The following is a 21,086-nucleotide window of genomic DNA, read 5'->3' on the forward strand; positions in this document are numbered from 1 at the left end:
CTGTTAAAAGTATGACAAATTTGTTGCTGGCGCTATCCTTATGAACCACATGGCATATCGTTTACTAACTATATGCTATTCAACTACCCAACGTGTGTCGACTTGATTATTCATGTCATTCTTAGCTTAGCTAAATGGTATAGTCATTGTGCGTTCAATGGACATTGTTAAAATGGGGTACTTGGTAAATTCACTCAGGCAATTGTTCGGACTTCAGAGGAGTTGTCTGAATGTACCAGAGCGCAGAATAACTGATTTATTTACGAATGCGCAACGCCCGTTGAATATGGCCTGTGTCAGTCAAGGTTAAGGAAATAGCGTCATTTAAATTGCCAGCAGCATTTAGTCACCAACATTTTGAATAACTTGGAAAAAAAAGAAAGCTTAACCAGCTCAGCTAGGTGAGTAGAACGGAGAGTGAAGACATTCTCGTTTGTGTCTGGAAGTAACGTTGGCCTGAAAGCTAGCCAAGGTTGGGACTGTTGGGACTGCCTTTGTGAGGTAAGAAAAATATTATGCATTATGAATCAGAGAGCTTGGACCAACCTTGCTTTTTAGCAGATTTTGGGGTTAAATAATCCTTGTGAAAATCAAGGACAGTATATATTAGGTAACATTAAAATTGGCAGTATATATGGGCGAGAGCACGAATAGTCAAACTTTGTTGCACGCCGCGTGATTCAAACAAATCGCTGAAGGGTGTAGATTCAATATGTGGTGCATTTGTTATTGGCGTAAAAAGATGAAAGAACTCTTATGCCAAACATCACCACATTAGTAAACTGTGGTTAAGCAGGGTGACAAGGCATATGTGACCTGATTCAGGAAACTAGGTGTATGTCACGACTTCACAGGAGAGCGGTTTGAACTTTATTTTTTAAATCAAAATACCGGACATGTGAACTTCCACGTGCCTTAATATCAAACTTGTATGCCATCTGTTAATACGAATACAATTGTTAAATTACGAGCCTAGTTGCTTTAGCCACAGAAAAAGTGAGTAGAAAATAGTAAAAAGAAAAACCCTTGAATGAGTAGGCATCCAAACTTTTGACTGGTACTGTATAAATATATATTTTTTAATTAAAAAAGGGGGGAAAAAAGTCATCACAATACTGACATGTGCATTATCCATATTGCATGTTCTGTTAGATCAAATGCAGTCAACCGATTGTTCCAAACAAGAATGCTGCTGCTTTCCACTTTGCTTCTTAATAGAAGTAATTCCATTTCTACGATTCCAACAGCTAACCCAAGTGTTTTGATTTATATTACATGTCAAATTGCAATCACAATATTTGGTCAAGAAAATGGCAATTAGATTTGTTTGCCAATATCGCGCAGCCCTAGTAGATTGATTATTGGTTGGTGAGTAATTGCAGTACGATTAGTTTGTAATTGCAGTATGGTTAGTGTGTAGTTACGGTATGGTTGATGAGTATTTACAGTATGGTTGCAGTGTGGTTGTACCTCTTTGAGCTGCTCCTTGCGTGCGCGGTACTGGCGTTTCTGGGATTCCAGCAGGCTGGTCAGTTCCTTCTTCTGCTGGGCCAGGATGTGCTGCTGGAACTTCTTCTCCTCAGCCAGGGCTGCCTTGGTCTGAAAACCAACCACACATGGCCATAAGCAAACTAAGAATATAGCTAAACCCCCTCCCTAAATTCTAGAGCTTATATACGGCTTGACTATCTACTTTGGCCTACAAATGTACACTGAGATCCTGGGATAGCCGCCCCGTCGCCAATACCCTTTCCTCTTTTCTTTCAACGTTTCCTTCCATCTCATTCCACTCCTGTCCACCCCCCCATCTGTACCTCTTTCTTCAACCTGGTGCTTCTTGCTAAGGTTGTCCCCACCTTCCCAATCTCACACTCCTCCTTCCCTTCCTATCCCTCCCTCTCTCACCTTTCTCCAGGATGGCTTGGTGCTACTTGCTCAGTTTGTCCCCATCCCCTCACTCCTCCCTCCATCCCTCTTTCTCCAGGATTGCCTTGTGCTTTTTTGCTGAGGTTGTCCCCACCTACCTCGCTCCTGATCCATACCTCCCTCCTTCCCTTACCTCCTTCTCCAGGATAGCCTGGTGCTTCTTGCTCAGCTTGTCCCCCTCCCCTCCAAAGCTGTTTCTCTGGTTCTCCAACTCCTTGTCCAGCCTCAGCTGATGCTCATCCATCTCCGCCTTCAGCTTGTTTTCGAGGCCCATCAGCTGCTTCTGGTGCTGCCGCCGCATGCGCTTGTACCTGGGACGGGATAAAGGAGGATTTGACACGAGAAAAGTATGTCAAAAACTAGTACAGCCAAATGGAATGGGCAATTACATAAGCAGCCCGATTCAGATATTTTGACAACCAGTACAGCCAACCGCGCCGGTCGGTTTTACATGGTTCCATGAACTGCTTTCTAACCACGAATGAGTATTTAGAACATTTATTACCAGTGGGCTAAGCTATTACAAATAATTTCAACCAGTTATGGCTGATAGCCATTTTGTGCTAGAGCTAGTCGCAAATAGTGGTTGCATGATACACCCAAACTTCTGTATTTCTTAAATACCACATGAAACAGTTCTGTTACTTTCAGTTATCCTACCAAATGTGTCTTACATTTGGAAATAAACTAAATGTATTAATTTGCCCAAGTTTATCATAAGACATGAACAGAAGTGATTCTTATTCCCTGCAACTTTCTGATGAGGTAACGGCTCAGAAACGCACCGTTTCATGTGTGTGCGTATGTCTACCACTTTGTGTAGCCGCTAGCAATGCAAATGTTAACTGTCTTCGGGTAGATGAAAAGGCTTCCCCAAAAACCTTGAACCAAACACTAACAACAAAGTAGCCTATGCCTTCCTGGCAGAATCAAGATTATCTGCATCAATCCAGCGGCCATTTGTTTTGCGCACTACATAAAACATTGCTAACCAAACAAGAGTGTTAAGTGCATGCCACTTGAATTAAAGGGTAACTACATTAACAAAATCTAACTTACAATTATTCCCAGAACTCAAAAGTGGTCCCCGACATGGTCTAAGCATTGTTGTGGACTTAACTGCCAATGTTGTTGTTTTTCTATTTTTAAAGTGTGATTTTGGGTTAAACTAGAAAATAAATAAGAGGGCAAAAAAAATAAAAAAATAACAATCCTGCTCTCTGCTTAATTTTTGGTCCCGTGGGATGATTCTGGTATCGAGTATTGTGATACTAAACCTGGTATCAGTATTGAAGTCAACATTCTGGTATCATTAGAATACTAGTAGTGAGTACCTCTGAAAAATACTATATTAGTACACTCCCCTACATATGTATTTGGACAATGACTCTATTCTCCAGCATTTTCTATTTGAGATCAAACGTTTCATATGAGGCGACAGTACAGAATGTTTATTTGAGAGTATATCGGGAGGCCGGTACCATATTACTTGTACACAACCACATCCAGCGTGTGACAGTGGATGAATTTGCAGATTGTTTGGCTCAATATTATCTGAAAAGGTGAATGATGACTGGAATAAATCAATTAACTTGATTTCCATGGACTAGCCAATCCGTTGCCTTCTAATTCCAGATGGGCTCTTTCTTTGGTCGTTCCATAAAAGCTCTCCTACCCAGACATCTGCTCCCTCAGCGCCGACCCCTGCTCATGCTCCTGGATCTGCCGGGTCACCAGCGATGCTGTCCGGATCGTGGCAAAGTGATCTCGGCTGCGGTGTCCCTTCCGCCTGCCACCTTCTCGTCCCTCACCCCGTGACGGGGGCTGCTGCTGTGCGTCCAGTTCGGGCTGGTAGGGGTCGTCGTAGATGTTGTCATGGCTCTGATGTAGAGAGAGGGACAAATATTTTCTGTGTAAATCATGTGTTGCATTGTGGAATCAATCTAGGGTTGGGGGAAGAGTAGGTCATTAGTCACTAGTGAGCCATTTATGTGGTAAACTAAACTGAGGTAAAACCATAATTTACCGTTTTTAGAATCAGCGCAACAGAAACACCCCAAAAAAGAGTTCACCTTTGGTATTTTACAATCATCATATCTAGCTAAATACACTGAACAGTAATATAAAACACAACATGAAACAATTTCAAAAATGTTACTGAGTTACAGTTCATATAAGGAAATCAGTCAATTGAAATAAATTCCTTGGGCCCTACTATATTTTTTACTTCTATTTAACTAGGCAAGTCAGTTAATTAAGAACAAATTCTTATTTTCAATGACGATGCCTTGTTCAGGGGCAGAAAGACAGATTTTTTTTACCTTGTCAGCTCGGGGATTTGATCTTGCAACCTTTTGGTTACAAGTCCAACGCTCTAACCACTAGGCTAGCTGCTGCCCCGGATTTCACATGACTGGGAATACAGATATGCATCTGGTAGGGGTGTGGATCAGAAAACCAGTCAGTATCTGGTGTGACCACCATCTGACTCATGCAGACTTTTCCCAAGGGAGTTTGGCCTTTTCGTGGCACGCTTGTAAGGCTCAGATTATCCAAAAGGGTTCCAACAAGTATTCTACCGTTCTCCTCTGTAGTTGTCCGGTGTCTTGTCACGTAGTCCTGAACAGAACTACAGTTTATTTTCCTTCCATTCGCTCTCGAAGATGCTTCTTTGAAGATAGGCTAGCCAGCTGTGTTGATGGTTCCCAGTGGGGTGATGAGAGTAGCATAATACGATGGTTTGAGCAGAGTAGTAGAATAGTCCCACAGCATCATCAGCAAACCGCTCGCCCACACGACGCCATCTGCCCGATACAATTGAAACCAGGATCCATCTGTAAAGAGCACACTTTTCCAGCGTGTCAATGGCCATCAAAGGTGAGCATTTGCCCACTGAAGTTGGTTACGACACCAAACTGCAGTCAGGTCAAGACCCTGGTGAGGAAAACGAGCACGCAGATGAGCTTCCCCGAGACTGTTTCTAACAGTTTGTGCAAAAAATTATTCAATTTAGCTAACCCAGTTTCATCAGCTGTCCGGGTGGCTGGTCTCAGACATTCCCGCAAGTGAAGAAGCCGGATGTGGAGGTCCTGGGCTGGCATTGTTACACGGTCTGCAGTTGTGAGACCGGTTGGGTGTACTGCCAAATTCTCTATAATTAACATCGGAGGCGGCTTATGGTAGAGAAACAAATTCTCTAGCAACAGCTCTCGTGAACATTCCTGCAGTCAGCATGGCAATTGCATGCTGACAAAACTGCACATTTTAGAGTGGCCTTTGATCGTCTCCAGCACAAGGTGCACCTGAGTAATGAATTTGAGTGAAACCCTTTTGTCAGTATGTACATTTTCTGGGATCTTTTATTTCATGTCATGAAATATGGTACCAACACTTAAATGTTGCGTTGATATTTTTGTTCAGTGTAGTAATTGTTTACCCACCTCATACAGCAGTGTTTACACATACTGACAAAATTGTGAAATAGGACTTGGGTGACGCTTTGGGCAAATTGGGGTCTTATGCCCCCCGCCCCAGACAAAAATAGTCTAAAAGAAACACTGCTGTGACTAATGTCTAAAGGTAAGTCCCAACTGACCAGGGGCTTGTGCAGGACTGAGCTGTTGGAGGTGACTGTTTGCTCGCCCTCCTGCATCATGGCCATCTCGCCGCTGTCGTCCGAACCGTCCGCCAGGCTGTTGACCGAGCTGCTCTGGGAGCTTGCGCTGATGGACATGGAAGGCAGCGAATGGGAGCTCTCCATGCTGTTGACCGTACCTGTCCGCAGCATGTACTGCTCCACGTCCTGGAGACAGAGGGATGGCGGTTAGGAGAAGTGGTGATAACATATGCACGATCACGCACACACGAATGCATAGCTAGCCTACATACACAGTGTTACCAATACTTACAAACACCGATACACACACCTAAATAAACACCTACGCATTCTCTCAGATGCAGTTCAAACGGACCTCAAACTCTCATCTACAAATTTCAATCATAAGGCATTCATTGGATTCCTGTGTTTCCTATGCAAGGCCCTGGGGGAAGACAATTAGACCCCGAAAGGTCATCAAAAAGAAAGGAGGACCAAAGCACTCTTCATATAATTAATTAAAATGCCTTTATTTGTATGGCATGTTGAATGGAAACAAAGATTTAAAACTCCTGATGGGATCAAAGTTATTTGTATTGGAGGAAGAGGATGAGGTCATACAATGAGTCAAGGCACACAATTTTGGACTACACTTTGGTGACGTATTCTATTAAAGACAGGATGGATGCTAATGCTAGCTGTATTCCTGAACAGAGTGGTGGTGCACAGCTCAATCCTCTTCCTCTAAATTAACCTTTACGGGATCAGTGTCCCTATACTGGGACAGAGGATGCTAACATGCACTAAAGTGACTTGAATGTAATTGTAAGTAACAGCAAACTTTCCAGGACATAGACATGTCTTACAAGGGCAGAAAGCTTAACATTCTTGTTAATCTAACTGCTCTGTCCAATTAACCGTAACTATTAGTGAAAAAAATACCATGCGATTGTTTGAGTGCACAAAAAAAAAACTATCACAGCAACTGGTTTGATATATTCACCTCTGAAAGTAAATAATGTACTTACATTCAGTAATCTTGCTCTGATTTGTCATCCTGAGGGTCCCATAGATATAATGTAGTATAGTTTTGTTTGAAAAAAATCTATTTTTATATTCAAATGTAGGAACTGGGTTCTACAGTTTGAACCCCTGCTGTCTCTGGTTTGAACCCACCCCGCCATCTAGCTGTGTGAAAGTTAATGTATAAGCTCATGATCCATTATGTATGACATTCCTGGGAGTGTGTAAACTCACAAAAATTATATGTTAATACAAAATGTATGCTTTCTTTAGTTATGTACTTGAAAATGTATCAATTGACCAATTCAGGACATTTGGGCAAACTTGATAAAAACTACTGGGCAGTAGTGCAATGCTTCACTTGATCAAATCTGAAACTGCATACAATGCTGTCATCTAGTGGCCAAAATATAAATTGCAACTAAACTGCAATATATTATATCCTTTCTCTTGCATTTCAAAGCTGGAACAAAAAGAAAAACTTTTTTTTGTTATCATATTTTACCAGATATAATGTGTAATATTCTACATTCATTTCACATTTCCACAAACTCCAAAGTGTTTCCTTTCAAATGGTTTCAAGAATATGCACATCCTTGCTTCAGGTCCTGAGGTACAGGCAGTTAGATTTGGGATGTCACTTTAGGTGAAAATTGAAGAAAAAAAAGGGTCCAAAAGAGGTTTTAAGACTAGTGCGTTCTGTAGTCTGTCTTCCCCCTCACTCAACACATCCTACTTTTTTCTTTTGGTTCTGGTCCTACATCATCCTCGGCTAACTGTTACTACTCTCCTCTCTTCCGACTGTCTCTTCATTTTTTCCCTCTACGTAACATCTCCATGTCCTCCCCGCTATCTTCTCTCTTTTGTTCATCCCTCTACTGCCTCTCCAAGTTCACTTTCTCCCCCACCCCTCATTATCTCCTTTTTATGCCATTTCTCTCATCCCCCCTTCACCTGCCTACTTCCTTACCTGCTCTCCTCCCTCCTTACCTCCCATTCTCCTCTCAACCTGCCATTTCTCTCCTCCTCCCTTCTTTCCACCACCTCCCATCCTCCTCAACTCCTCTCCATGCTTTACCACCTACTCCGAAACCCCTTCCACATCACATCACACACCCCTTCAACCCCTCTCCCCTTACTAACATCTCCCTCATCACCCCCCCTTACTACCACCTCCCTCACCACCCCCCCCCCTTTACTACCACCTCCCTCACCCCCCTTTACTACCACCTCCCTCATCACCCCCTTTACTACCACCTCCCTCATCACCCCCTTTACTACCACCTCCCTCACCCCCCCTTTACTACCACCTCCCTCACCCCCCCTTTACTACCACCTCCCCCCCCCCCCTTTACTACCACCTCCCTCATCACCCCCCTACCACCACCACCCCCTCCCTCCCTCCTCATACCTCTTCCTCCTCCCCTCCCTCGGGCTGGGGCCCGTTGAGGGCCTCGTGGAAAAGGATCTTCTTCATTTTGCGGTACTGCAGATTGTCCAGCTCCCGCACCGCGTCTTTGGTGCGAGCTATCAGGTCCATCACCGCCGTGTGAGGACGCTCTCTGCATAGGAAATGGTGCTGAGGGAGAGGAAGGGAGAATGGCTTCTAAGGTTAATCCAGCAGGCAAAACTGGTCAAATTGATATCGGAATTACATAAAGTCTAGTTGTAATGACGTCATGTCAATCAATGCCATCTTTGTTGGTTTAATGCATCAACCTAGCTGGGAAAACTGGTTGCAATGAGACCTTTGAAACCTGATTACAACATTCAACCAATTCTGGTTGTAAGGACGTAATTTCTACCTGATGGTGCCACTTGGAGCTGTTGGAAAGTTAAGGTTCACTTTAAACTGGAGCCATTGAAGAGATGCTCCTTTACCATCATGAGAATAAGGAATCACAGCACCTCTTTAGGCCACCTCTGATATTATTCATGGGTAAAGAGTTCATGGCCATTCCTTGGTTTCTACATGTTTGTGTAGTGCCTTCTTTTGATTCTTAAACTTTGAATAACTATTTAAAAAAAGAGGAAACGTAGACCAAGAGATAGCGTTTACCTTCAGCAGCACGTCCGAGGTAGGTCTGTCCTGGTGGATCTTCTGCAGACACGAGTCCACAAAGTTATGGAAATAATCAGACCTGAAAAGTACGAGACCAAACAACGAGAAACTAGTCACAGTCGCACTATAAAACGGTACTCATCTATCTACACCAGGAGTGTCAAACTCATTTTGCCAGCAGGCTATATGTTTGACACCCCTGATCTACACCAATGGCTCATATTGTTCTCAGAAAGTAGCCTGGTCCCAGATCTGTTTGTGGTAAGTCCTAAGGTCATTGTCATAGAAGGCTATACAGCACAACCATATCTGGGACCAGGCTACTCAGAAAGTATATTGACACTAAAACAAAGAGGGCACAAGAACCACCTCCGTGCTCAGTCAGTGGCTCACCAGTGATTGGACTGCAGAACGGGACTCTCGTTCTGGGCAATGTGGTATAAGGCACTCATAGCATTCATATTGAACAGAGGCGGCTTCCTCTCCGCTGCATAGAGAGACAGACAAAGTTCAGGAGACATACAGCATCAAACACACTCAAGGCCAGATTTGTAACAAAATACAGGTGTGAACCATCCAGAGGCGAAAGAGCCAAGGGGAGTCAGAGGGGCGGGGCAACTCTGGGAATCACTGCCGACATCACAGGATTCCCCCTGAACAAACCCCTTATTACTGGAGCATGTGAAGGGACAGTGGCAAATACACACAAGAAATAGAGAAAAACAATGGAGACACGGAGGGGGACAAAGAAATAAGGAAAAATATAGAATGAAGAGAAGATAAAAGGACAGGACATTTTTTTATTTTACCTTTATTTAACTAGGCAAGTCAGTTAAGAACAAATTCTTATTTTCAATGATGGCCTAGGAACAGTGGGTTAACTGCCTGTTCAGGGGCAGAATGACAGATTTGTACCATGTCAGCTCCGAATCCACGAGCACAGACCAAGCGTTTCCACGCGTGGACCTTCGATAGCAATGCATCAGAGAGAGCCCAAATGCACCAACTAATACGGCTGATCGAGGTTGACTTGAACCAACAACAAAAAAGGATCCGGGGCAGTCATCGAAAAACTGGTGATGGACAGCTCCCACCGGAGTGGTATGGCAAGGCAACCCCCAGACAGCAGATCAGCTGGTTCAGCTAATAGAGACTTGCCAAGCCACCACGGAGCTGGTGCGCACGTCTGGAGCAGAGATGGTCCGCTCCGGTATCAATGCCCAGTCTGAAGAGGCCGGCCGGAAAGGCCCCAGGGCAGACCTGAACCAGAGGCGAGAGACCCCTGTGGAACATTCCCTGAACCAGCACCAAGGAGGTATCCAACTAAGGTCAGTGAGAGAGTGTTTCCGATGTAGGGAGCTCAGCTATACTTCATCAATCAAATCGATTTGAAGCTTCTTTTTTTTTTTTTTTTTTTTTTTTTTACATCAGCCCATGTCACAAAGTGATATACAGAAACCCAGCCTAAAACCACAAACAGCAAACACTGCAGATGTAAGAGCACGGTGGCAAGGAAAGACTCCCTAGAAAGGCAGGAACCATGGCAGTGTCCCCTTAATGATGAATCCATGCCTCCGGTAAAAAGAGAGTGCATCCATGTAATCTATACCCACAGTGTTGGACCGCAGAGGCAGCCCCAGCCTGTGGAAATCCAAGGACAGGACGCAGAAGGGGTGCTCAACTCAGGTAGTAGGATTACCCTTGTTCTGTCACACTTCGTACAGGAGGGGGATGTGTGTTAGGAACAGAGGTCAGTCTGATGTATCTATGGGGACACGTGCATATACCCAGTGGCACATACCCAGAGACTAAACAGAACCCCAAGCCTGCACCAGAGCACAAAAGTAATGCTCATCCCCCTCCAAAAGCAATGGAGAGGTCCATATGAAGTATTGGTAAAATTATCACCTGTAAATTACTGTTTGGCAGACAGGTAGGAGAAAACCTGAACAGCTACACCAACCTTATGAAGGAGTACCACGAGAGAAATGGAAAATGATATGTTCTGCTCCCTTCCCGCAGCCCAACAAGATCAACCCCCGACAGTGGTGCAGGTGGGGAAGTCGCTGACGCACAAGCAAGAGCTGGACCTACAGGCCCTAGTGAACCGACACTGGGAGATATTCTCAGCCCTCACAGGGAATACAGATCTCATCCTGCATCATATATACACGGATCCAGGCAAGAGTGAATTTAGGGCCTTACAGAATCCCTGCTGCGCAACAGAAAATTGTCAGTGGGGGTAAGATATGCTGGGTTGGGAAGTCGAGGAGGCTCACAAAAAAAAAAAATAGAACTGTAGGGTAACCAGATGGTTGCAACCCTTTAACTTCTCTATCATCTATAGATCTGGGGTCCATCACAAAAACAGAAACGCTATCCTTCCACGACGCCCTAATCGCGGCTGGTGCTCAACCTGCTGTGTTGATTCTGAGGACGGGAGTGTTTCAACCATCCAGAGGCGTGGATATTCAGGAGGGCGGGGCCACCATGGGAATCCAACATCACACCCCTTATTACCGGTGCAGGTGAAGGGACGGGGGAAATTACGCATGAGAAAAATAGGAAAACAATGGAGACCCGCGGGGGAGAAAGAACAAAGAAGAATATAGAACAAAAGGATAAAAGGACAAGAGGACATTGAGAGTGACAAGTTTAGCCACAAGAGAGACTCATTTGGTGATTATCGAAATGATCTTTCGTTTGTAAGTGAAGTGCTATGAACCGGGCTTGGATTTTGTTTCCCCTTTCATGAACCGGCCTTGTGACATTCTGTGAACATTAAATACACTACATGACCAAAAGTATGTGGACACCTGCTCATCGAACATCTCATTCTAAAAATCATGGTCATTAATATGAAGTTGGCCCCCTCTTCGCTGCTATAACAGCCTCCCCTCTTCTAAGAAGGCTTCCACTAGATGTAAGAACATTGCATTGGGGACTTGCTTCCATCCAGCCATGACAGCATTAGTGAGGTCGGGCACTGATGTTGGGCAATTAGGACCTGGCTCGCAGTCGGCGTTCAAATTCATCCCATAAGCGTTTGATGGGGTTGAGGTCAGGGCTCTGTGCAGGCCAGTCAAGTTCTTCCATACCCATCTCAACAAACCATTTCTGTATGGACCCCGCCTTTTGCACAAAGGCATTGATTGTCATGCTGAAACAGGACAGGCCTGCCCCAAACTGTTGCCACAAAGCTGGAAGCACAGAATCGTCTAGAATGTCATTGTATGCTGCAGTGTTAAGATTTCCCTTCATTGGAACTAAGGGGCCAATCCCGAGCCATTAATAACAGCCCCAGACCATCATTCCTCCTCAACCACACTTTACAGTTGGCACTATGCATTGGGGCAGGTAGCGTTCTCCTGGCATCCGCCAAACCTAGATTCTTCCGTCCGACTGCCAGATGGTCATCCCTAAAGCCAACACCTCATTTGGCCGCCTTTCGTTCCAGTTCTCTGCTGCCTGTGACTGGAACGAATTGCAAAAATCACTGAAGTTGGAGACTTTTATCTCCCTCACCAACTTCAAACATCTGCTATCTGAGCAGCTAACCGATCGCTGCAGCTGTACATAGTCTATTGGTAAATAGCCCACCCAATTTTACCTACCTCATCCCCATACTGTTTTTATTTATTTACTTTTCTGCTCTTTTGCACACCAATATCTCTACCTGTACATGACCATCTGATCATTTATCACTCCAGTGTTAATCTGCAAAATTGTCATTATTCGCCTACCTCCTCATGCCTTTTGAACACAATGTATATAGACTCCCCTTTTTTTTCTACTGTGTTATTGACTTGTAAATTGTTTACTCCATGTGTAACTCTGTGTTGTCTGCTATGCTTTTTCTTGGCCAGGTCGCAGTTGCAAATGAGAACTTGTTCTCAACTAGCCTACCTGGTTAAATAAAGGTGAAATAAAAAATAAAATAAAAAATGGTGAAGCATGATTCGTCACACCAGAGAACGCGTTTCCACTGCTCCAGAGTCCAATGGCGGTGATCTATACACCACTCCAGCCGACGCTTGACATTGCACATTGTGATCTTAGGCTTGTGTGTGGCTGCTCGGCAATGGAATCCCAATTCATGAAGCTCCAGACGAACAGTTCTTGTGCTGATGTTGCTTCCAGAGGCAGATTGGAACTCAGTAGTGAGTGTTGTAACCGAGGATAGATAATTTTTACGCGCTACATCACTCGCTGGTCGCCTTCTGTGAGCTTGTGTGGCCTACCACTAGGCAGCTGAGCCGTTGTTTCTCCTTGACGTTTCCACTTCAGAATAACAACACTTACAGTTTACCAGTGCCAGCTGTAGCAGGGCACAAATTTGACAAACTGACTTGTCGGAAAGGTGTCATCCTATGACGGGTCCATGTTGAAAGTCAGAGCTAGTCGGGCATTCTTCTGGAAATGTTTATTTATGGAGATTGCATGGCTGTGTGCTTGTTTGACAAATAGCCTAATCTACTAATTTGTGGGGGGGGGCACATATTTACACTATATATACAAAAGTAATGTAGATTTTTTGAAACATAAAAATCCAACTCTTCCTCTGTTTACCCCACACCTTGCTATCGCATAAATCGGAACTCCTCTGGACCGATCACACAGGAAACACAGTTAAAACAACTATGAGACTGTATATTACAAAAATAAATCAAGCGCTTTGTTTGTGCTTGCCCAAAGTGCCAAAAGGCTCAGTTTGTCACTTCAGGGACTAGGCAATTTGTTCCATTGTGCCAGGCAAGCTCAATGAAGCACAAAGTATTGGCAAGAAAACTAATAGTATGCAAAAACATAGAATAGGTATACAGTACATACCTTAAAAGCTTGTGAACATGTGTATTACATGGCCTGTGCTTAGCTTACCCAGCTCTATGGCGGTAATGCCCAGTGACCACACATCCACTTTGCCGTCGTACTGGCCCTCGTCCATGGCCAGGATCACCTCAGGAGCCATCCTGTACGGAGGTAAAACACATCGAAGCCAGTGTGAGACACCACTATTTCTGTATACCAAATGGCAACTTATTCCCAACAATGGGCACTGGTAGAAAGTAATGCAATATACAGGAAAGAATTCAATGTGTACACATCCTATACCAGGTGTTCCCAACCCCCCCCCGTCCAGCATTGAAGAACCTACTGCACCCCCCTGTTCGCCACATCTATTTCTATGGGCACAAGCACTGTTCATGACAAACTGTTCACACCTCTCATTGGTGGAGAGAACATTGTTGCTTTAAAGCTTATTTCCTGCAATTCTACAGATTTTGTCAAGTCTAATGTGTGTTCATGTGATATGAGTGACTTAAACATTACAACTAAATCTATGGGCTATAAAAACAAGCTGACATGGGCTAGTTGATCTGGACAATTTTGACAAGTAATAAATAGCTCCCTACGGTATGTAAAAACTGACATGACAAGCAGAAAACTGATGCAGTATTAAATTTCGAAATTACACCTAGTGCATTCTACTACTATAACTTTCAAAAGTAAGTTGAAAGCCGGACTGAGTTCCTTTAAATAAATGTAGCACACACACACACAGTACCAGTCAAAAGTTGACAACTACTCATTCAAGGGTTTCTTTGTTTTTACTATTTTCTACATTGTAGATTAGTAGTGAAGACATCAAAACTATGAAATAACACATATGGAATCATGTAGTAACCAAAAATGAACAAATCAAAATATATTTTATATTTAAGATTGTTCAAAGCAGCCACCCTTTGCCTTGATGACAGCTTTGCACACTCTCAACCAGCTTCATGAGGTAGTCACATTTCAATTAACAGGTGTACCTTGTTAAAGTTAATTTGTTTCCTTAATGCGTTTGAGCCAATCTGTTGTGACAAGGTAGGGGTGGTATACAGAAGAAAGCCCTATTTGGTAAAAGTCCATATTACAGCAAGAACAGCTCAAACAAGCAGAGAGAAACAACTGTCCATCATTACTTTAAGACATGAAGGTCAGTCAATGCGGAAAATTTTAAGTACTAAATGTTTCTTCAAGTGCAGTTGCAAAAACCATCAAGCGCTATGATGAAACTTTCATGAGGACCGCCACAGGAAAGGAAGACCCAGAGTTACCTCTGCTGCGGAGGGTAAGTTAGAGTTACCAGACTCAGAAATTGCAGCTCAAATAAACGTTTCAGAGTTCTAGTAACAGACATCTCAACATCAACTGTTCAGAGGAGAGACGGCATGAATCAGGCCTTCGTGGTCAAATTGCTGCAAAGCAACCACTACAAAAGGACACCAATAAGAATAGACTTGCTTGGGCCAAGAAACACGAGTAATGGACATTAGACCAGTGAAAATCTGTCCTTTGGTCTGATGAGTCCAAATGTTCGATTTTTGGTTCTAACCGCCGTATCTTTGTGAGACGCAGAGTAGGTGAACGGGTGATCGCCGCCTGTGATCCCCACCGTGAAGCATGGAGGAGGTGTGATGGTGCTTTGTATGTATGTAAAAAATGTATGTAGTTCTGTCCTTGAGCTGTTCTTGCCTATTGATGTTCTGTATTATGTTTCATGTTTTGTGTTGACCCGAGGAAGTGTAGCTGCTGCTTTTGCAACAGCTAATGAGGATCCTAATAAAATACCTAATCTGGTTTGCGCTTAGTGGGACTATTATTTGTTTTTCAACAGAGCAATGACCCAACACACCTCCAAGATGTGTAAGTGCTATTTGACCAAGAAAGAGAGTGATGGAGTGCTGCATCAGATGACCTGGCCTCCACAATCACGCAACTTCAACTCAATTGAGATGGTTTGGGACGAGTTGGAACGCAGAGTGAAGGAAAAGCAGCCAACAAGTGTAAAGCATATGTGGGAACTCCTTCAAGACTGTTGGAAAAGCATTACAGGTGAAGCTGGTTGAGAGATGTGTAAAGCTGTCATCAATAGGGCACCGGCACTCTATTCCCTATATAGTGCACTACTTCTGACCAGGGCCTCTGTTGTAGTGGCAGTATATAGGGAGCCATCTGGGACACATCCTTGGTATTTTGTCCTACTTGTGGATCATATCGCCATTGTCATCAATAAATTTGGCAATCTTACAATAATGACCATAGAAACAACAGAAGAGACCAGTGTCTCACCAGTAGGGCGTGCCCACGAACGAGTTGGCCGGGGCAATGATGGAGGCTGAGCCAAAATCACCCAGTTTCACCTGGCCAGGCTCAGTCAGCAAGATGTTACCAGCCTTCACATCCCTGGAGAGAAAGTGTGGGGGGAGACACCATTATTATTCTGTTTCTTATTATTAATTGACATCATTGACTCAATAATATTAAGTCAGTAAATAAATAAATAAATAAATAAATAAATAAAATATATATTTATTTACAAAGTCAATATTATCAGTTCTCTTTGGCAATGTATGTGGTAATACTTTCTATGCCAATAAAGCCTTTTTAATTGGAAGGAGAGAGAGAAAGAAAGAGAAGTGGGGTAGAGAGAGAAAAAAAAGACGGGAAAGGAAGAAGCGAGGGAAAGAGAGCAAGAGAAATAGAATGAGAGAGAAAGAGACATGCAGACAGAGAGACCAAGACAGAAAGGGAGATACGTTTAAAAAAAGAGGGTTAAAACATCCATTCAACAATGAGAGCTTATGTTTGGATTACATTTCTTTCATTCTCTCTTTTTTTCCCTTCCCGTCCCATCGTGTGGGGGAGGAGAGAGGTTCTCTCACCTGTGAATCATGTTGTGAGAATGAAGATACACCAGGCCCTGCAATGCACCGTGGGTGATGGCTGCTATCTCCTGTTCCTGGAGGGGCTTCTTGTGGACTACGCACACAGAGGCAGACAAAATGAACAGTTAAACACTCATTTTTTGACGGCTTGGTCGTGTTCATTAGGGCACACAACAAAAACCTTTTGCAACAGAATGAAGCGTCTCTTATTTGACCACAAATCCAGATTGTCCCTCCCCGTTTCAGTTCGTTTTCTACCATTACGTGCCTAATGAACACAACCCTGGTTTACTTCCACCACCCCAGTGTACATCACATGAAGTACTTGTTTGAACGTGAACTTAAACCTTCTAGTTGTTTTCTACTCACCTTCCAGTAGGTCGGAGGCTGAACCCAAACAATACTCCATTACCAGCTAAGAGAATGAAGGAGAGAGAGAGGAGGTTAACATATGGAGCAAGAAGGGGGGGAAAAGTGATGGAGAGCCGGTCAAAATGTATTCCCTACACCTTCCCCTTGGCCACTTCAATGTTTGCATATTTGTAAGGTGGATGAAATATGGAAGCTCCTCCACTACACTGTTTATACCTATCCAAATCCTTCAGATCTGCCAACACTGAAGGATTTGGGCCTATGGGAAGGGATAGGTAGTGAATAGGGGCTGACTGAAAACATCAATAACCAATGATAACCAAAACATCAATAACCAAAATTAATTTGTCAGTGACCCTTAGTTCATGTGTCAATACCAAATGGCACCCTATTCCCTATATAGTGCCCTACTTTTGACCAGAGCCCCATGGGACCCAAAAGTAGTACACTGTAGAGGGAATAGGGTACCATGTTTGAGTTAAAGAAGTGCTTCACTTACCCATGCTGTGTGCTCTCTCAGGTAGCAACCTCTGTACTCCACAGTGTTGGGGTGGTGCAGTTTCTGGAGAAACTTCACTTCTTTGATGATATCCTGCCATTTCTTCATAAGAGAGAAAGAGGGAGCTTGAAAACATGAAAAACTTGGCCTACACCATTGCAACAGATGGAAAATGTTATTTAAAAAAAAAAGTGTTCACTACAAGGTACATTTTACCATTACTCAATCTGTGTTCCTACCTCATTGGACTGCTTGCCACCGTAGGACATTTTCTTAATGGCCACCACTTCATTGGTGCGGATGTCATGTGCCTAATGTAAGGAATAGGGGGTAAGGAAGGGTTAAAATAAATACATTTCTAATCATGCTAACAGTGGCCACTGGCCACACACATATCTTCAAGTGCAGGCACAGACAAATTGATAAACTACAGTTTCACTCCTTTCTCCCTCCATCCTTCACTAGTCACTAACACCATCTATTTAAAAAGGACCTTTCATCCTTCAACCAATCTCTTACCCTGTGCTACCTTTTTACCCATAACTACCCACCTCCTACCTTTCATCATTCACTTGTCTTTACCTAGCCTAGTGGCTGCCTCCCTGTCATTTCACCCTTCATCTTATCAACACCCTTTCAATACCCATTCCATTTCTCTTCCCAGTTGTCATGCATCCATCACTGAAGTTATGCCCGAATTCCCCGACTACAAGTTTTTACTGTGTACCAAATACTGTACTGGGTATTATTTAGGAGTGTTTAGTAAAAATGGATGCAGTACCAAGTGACATATTTCTATACTACAGCTCATCCATTCTAAGAAATCATCTCCCAAAAAGGGACACAAAATAAACAGTAAACTAGTGAGTGAGATGCATCCATTTGCCCACTTAAGCCAAGTCCACAGATGCCCCCTTTCTTACAAAGTAGACCGCTCCGAAGCTGCCGTGGCCGATCTCCCGCAAGTCGGTGAACAGCTTCTCAGGGTCATCTCTGTAGAAGAGCTCAGCTACCTCTGGGTCCTTCAGGCTCCCGGCCCGCACACTGGACGGCATGGCCAGCGCCTGAACGAACACACACACACCAGTATGAGGCTTTGAGCTTAAGTTTGTCTGCATTGAAATGTAGCCACATGTCAGGATTGCAATGAATTCCATTTCAATTCCAAAAGAGAAATGAAAATGTTCCTCAAAGCCTTTGAATATCGGACGTGCATAAAGATGGCGGCCTCCACGCCTACCACAAATGACTTGTTTGCCAAGTTCTCTGTTTTGTACCTTGCTTTCTGTGACTTCGGTATCTGCATTGGCACAGTCTCTCTGTTACCGCATGGCAAGCAGTACCGGAGCGTCAAGTCTAGGTCCAAATGGCTCCTTAACAGATTCTACCACCAGCAATAAGAATGCTGAAAAATGTATCAAAAACGGCCACCCAGACCATTTACATTGACCCCCCCCCTTTGTTTTACACTGCTGCTACTCGTTGTTTATTATCAATGCATAGTCACTTCACCCGTAAATACATGTACAAATTACCTCGACTAAACAGTAACCACACCCATTGACTCTGTATCCCCTGTATATAACCTTGTTATTGTTATGTCCTTTGCTACTTTAGTTTATTTAGGAAATATAGTTGATCAGGCTGTTCATTGTGATCTGTGGAATGTTGTCCCACTCATCTGCAATGGCTGTGCGAAGTTGACGGATATTGTCTGGAACAAGTTGTCGTACACGTGTCCTTTGCCAAAATAATCCATCCACCTGACAGGTGTGGCATATAAAGAAGCTGATTAAACAGCATGATCATTACACAGGTGCACCTTGTGCTGGGAATAATAAAAAGGCCACTCTAAAATGTGAAGTTGTGTCACAACACAATGCCACAGATGTCTCAAGTTGAGGGAGTGTGCAATTGGCATGGTGCCTGCAGGAATGTTCACCAGAGCTGTTGACAGAATTTAATGTTAATTTTTCCTACATAAGCCACATCCAACTTCACTTCAGAGAATTCGGCAGTATGTCCAAACCACCTCAAAACCGCATAATGATGTATGGCTTCGTGTGGGTGAGCAGTTTGCTGATGTCAACTTTGTGAACAGAGAACCCCATGGTGGCGGTGGGGTTATGGTACGGGCAGGTATAAGCTACGGACAATGAACATAATTGCATTTTATCAATGACAATACCAATGCACAGAGATACCGTGATGAGATCCTGAGGCCCGTTTAAGTGCCATTCATCCACCGCCAGCACCTCATGTTTCAGCATCTCCTTCGGATGTCGCAAGGATCTGTACACAATTCCTGGAAGCAGAAAACATCCCAGTTCTTCCATGGCCTGCATACTCACAAGACATGTCACCCATTGAGCATGTTTGGGATACTCATGATCAACAGTGTGCTCCAGTTCTTGTCAACATCCAGCAACTTCGCACAGCCATTGAAGAGTGGGACAACATTCCACCGGCAGCAATCAACAGCCTGATCAACTCTATGCAAAGGAGATGTGTTGCACCAGATACTGAGTGGTTTTCTGATCCCACGCCCCTATCCTTCTTTTTTTTAAGTATCTGTGACAGATTCATATCTGTATTCCCAGTTACGTAAAATCCATACATTTGGGCCTAATTCATTTATTTAAATTGACTGATTTCCTTATATAAACTCTAAAAGTAAAACCGTAGAAATTATTGCATGTTGCGCTGATTTTTGTTTGGTAATTTATTTTGACCCCTTTTTCTCCCCAATTTCATGAATTCCAAATTGGTAGTTACAGTCTTGTCCCATCGCTACAACACCCGTACGGACACGAAGCAAAGGTCGAGAGATGTGCGTCCTCCGAAACACAAACCGTCAAGCTGCACTGCTTCTTGACACAATGCTTGCTTTAACCCAGTAAGCCAGCCGCACCAATGCAATGCAGCGCCTTAGACCGCTGCGCCACTCAGGAGGCTCCTTGTTAAGGGTAATGTTGTGGAGCAAAAAAAAAAGTTTTTGGGTAGAATCTTTTCTTAAAGTTAAGGATTCAATTTAGTTTAAAAGTTTAAACGTTCACAACCCTAATCTTAAGCACAACAAATTCGTAAGATATACCAATTTGGATGACGTAGTACGCAAATAAAGGAGACCAGTTTTAGCACCACTTATCTACTGGCTGAAATTATACAAAAGTTCTGGAGAATCAGAAAAAACAAATATATATATATTTTTTTACCTCTGAGTCATATAGCAGACTCTCCTATCCAAAGTGACTTACAGGATCAATTAGGGTTATGTGCCCAGCTCAAGGGCATTTTTCACCTTGTTTCAGGGATTCGAACCAGTGACCTTTTGGTTACTGGCCCAATGCTCTTAACCAATAGGCTTCCTGCCGCCCCAATCTTAATCTTCAGGGAATCAAAAAAAGACCAGACTTGCTCGTTGGGTGAGTGCCTTTCAGACCTTTGTCAATCCCTGTGGAACCAATAGATGGGTTGGCTTGACAACATCACAAATTATCCACTCGCATCAATGTGGCAAGAAACTGTGCTTTGTTATGAGTCTGAACAGTCAGATTGCAACAATGACAAGAAGCTGCGATGTGGGGAATCATAGGTGGTTTGTTTCAGCTAGTCTTGTTTTGAGATGTTTTGACTGCTTTCATGTCGATGCTAAGATGGTTAAAATTTGCAAGCTAACCAACAATTCAACAACCTATTTGTTTTCAATAAACATTCGGACTAAATATAGTTTACATCGTCAACCATCTAACTCTGGCTGTTATGCCCCACGTGTCGGTTGTTGCTAAACAACCAAACCGTCTATGGAATAGTCTTGTGATGGAAAATGTTATGTTGGTGCATTTGTGTTCTATGTTTTTCTAATAACAGTTTTCTGTGTTCATGCAAGTGACT

The 21,086-nt window shown here is 43.5% G+C and overlaps 1 protein-coding gene across 5 annotated transcripts in view; it reads right to left on the bottom strand.

Moving 5' to 3' along the window:
• Window positions 1-21,086, bottom strand: part of taok2b (TAO kinase 2b) — a 61,604-nt gene that overhangs the window by 25,770 nt on the left and 14,748 nt on the right. For all 5 annotated transcript variants that reach the window (XM_024387104.2, XM_024387100.2, XM_024387101.2 and 2 more), the window contains 14 exons: window positions 18,116-18,256; window positions 17,432-17,503; window positions 17,193-17,294; window positions 16,691-16,736; window positions 16,319-16,415; window positions 15,726-15,839; window positions 13,485-13,576; window positions 9,000-9,093; window positions 8,604-8,685; window positions 7,956-8,123; window positions 5,522-5,728; window positions 3,602-3,807; window positions 2,060-2,237; window positions 1,471-1,599 (listed from right to left, as the gene is read on the bottom strand). In XM_024387104.2, coding sequence (XP_024242872.1) covers window positions 1,471-1,599; window positions 2,060-2,237; window positions 3,602-3,807; window positions 5,522-5,728; window positions 7,956-8,123; window positions 8,604-8,685; window positions 9,000-9,093; window positions 13,485-13,576; window positions 15,726-15,839; window positions 16,319-16,415; window positions 16,691-16,736; window positions 17,193-17,294; window positions 17,432-17,503; window positions 18,116-18,256 — 1,728 coding nt within the window. The remainder of the gene's footprint in view (window positions 1-1,470; window positions 1,600-2,059; window positions 2,238-3,601; window positions 3,808-5,521; window positions 5,729-7,955; window positions 8,124-8,603; window positions 8,686-8,999; window positions 9,094-13,484; window positions 13,577-15,725; window positions 15,840-16,318; window positions 16,416-16,690; window positions 16,737-17,192; window positions 17,295-17,431; window positions 17,504-18,115; window positions 18,257-21,086) is intronic.

This window comes from Oncorhynchus tshawytscha, linkage group LG24 (genome assembly GCF_018296145.1).
Source record: "Oncorhynchus tshawytscha isolate Ot180627B linkage group LG24, Otsh_v2.0, whole genome shotgun sequence".
Taxonomy (NCBI): domain Eukaryota; kingdom Metazoa; phylum Chordata; class Actinopteri; order Salmoniformes; family Salmonidae; genus Oncorhynchus; species Oncorhynchus tshawytscha.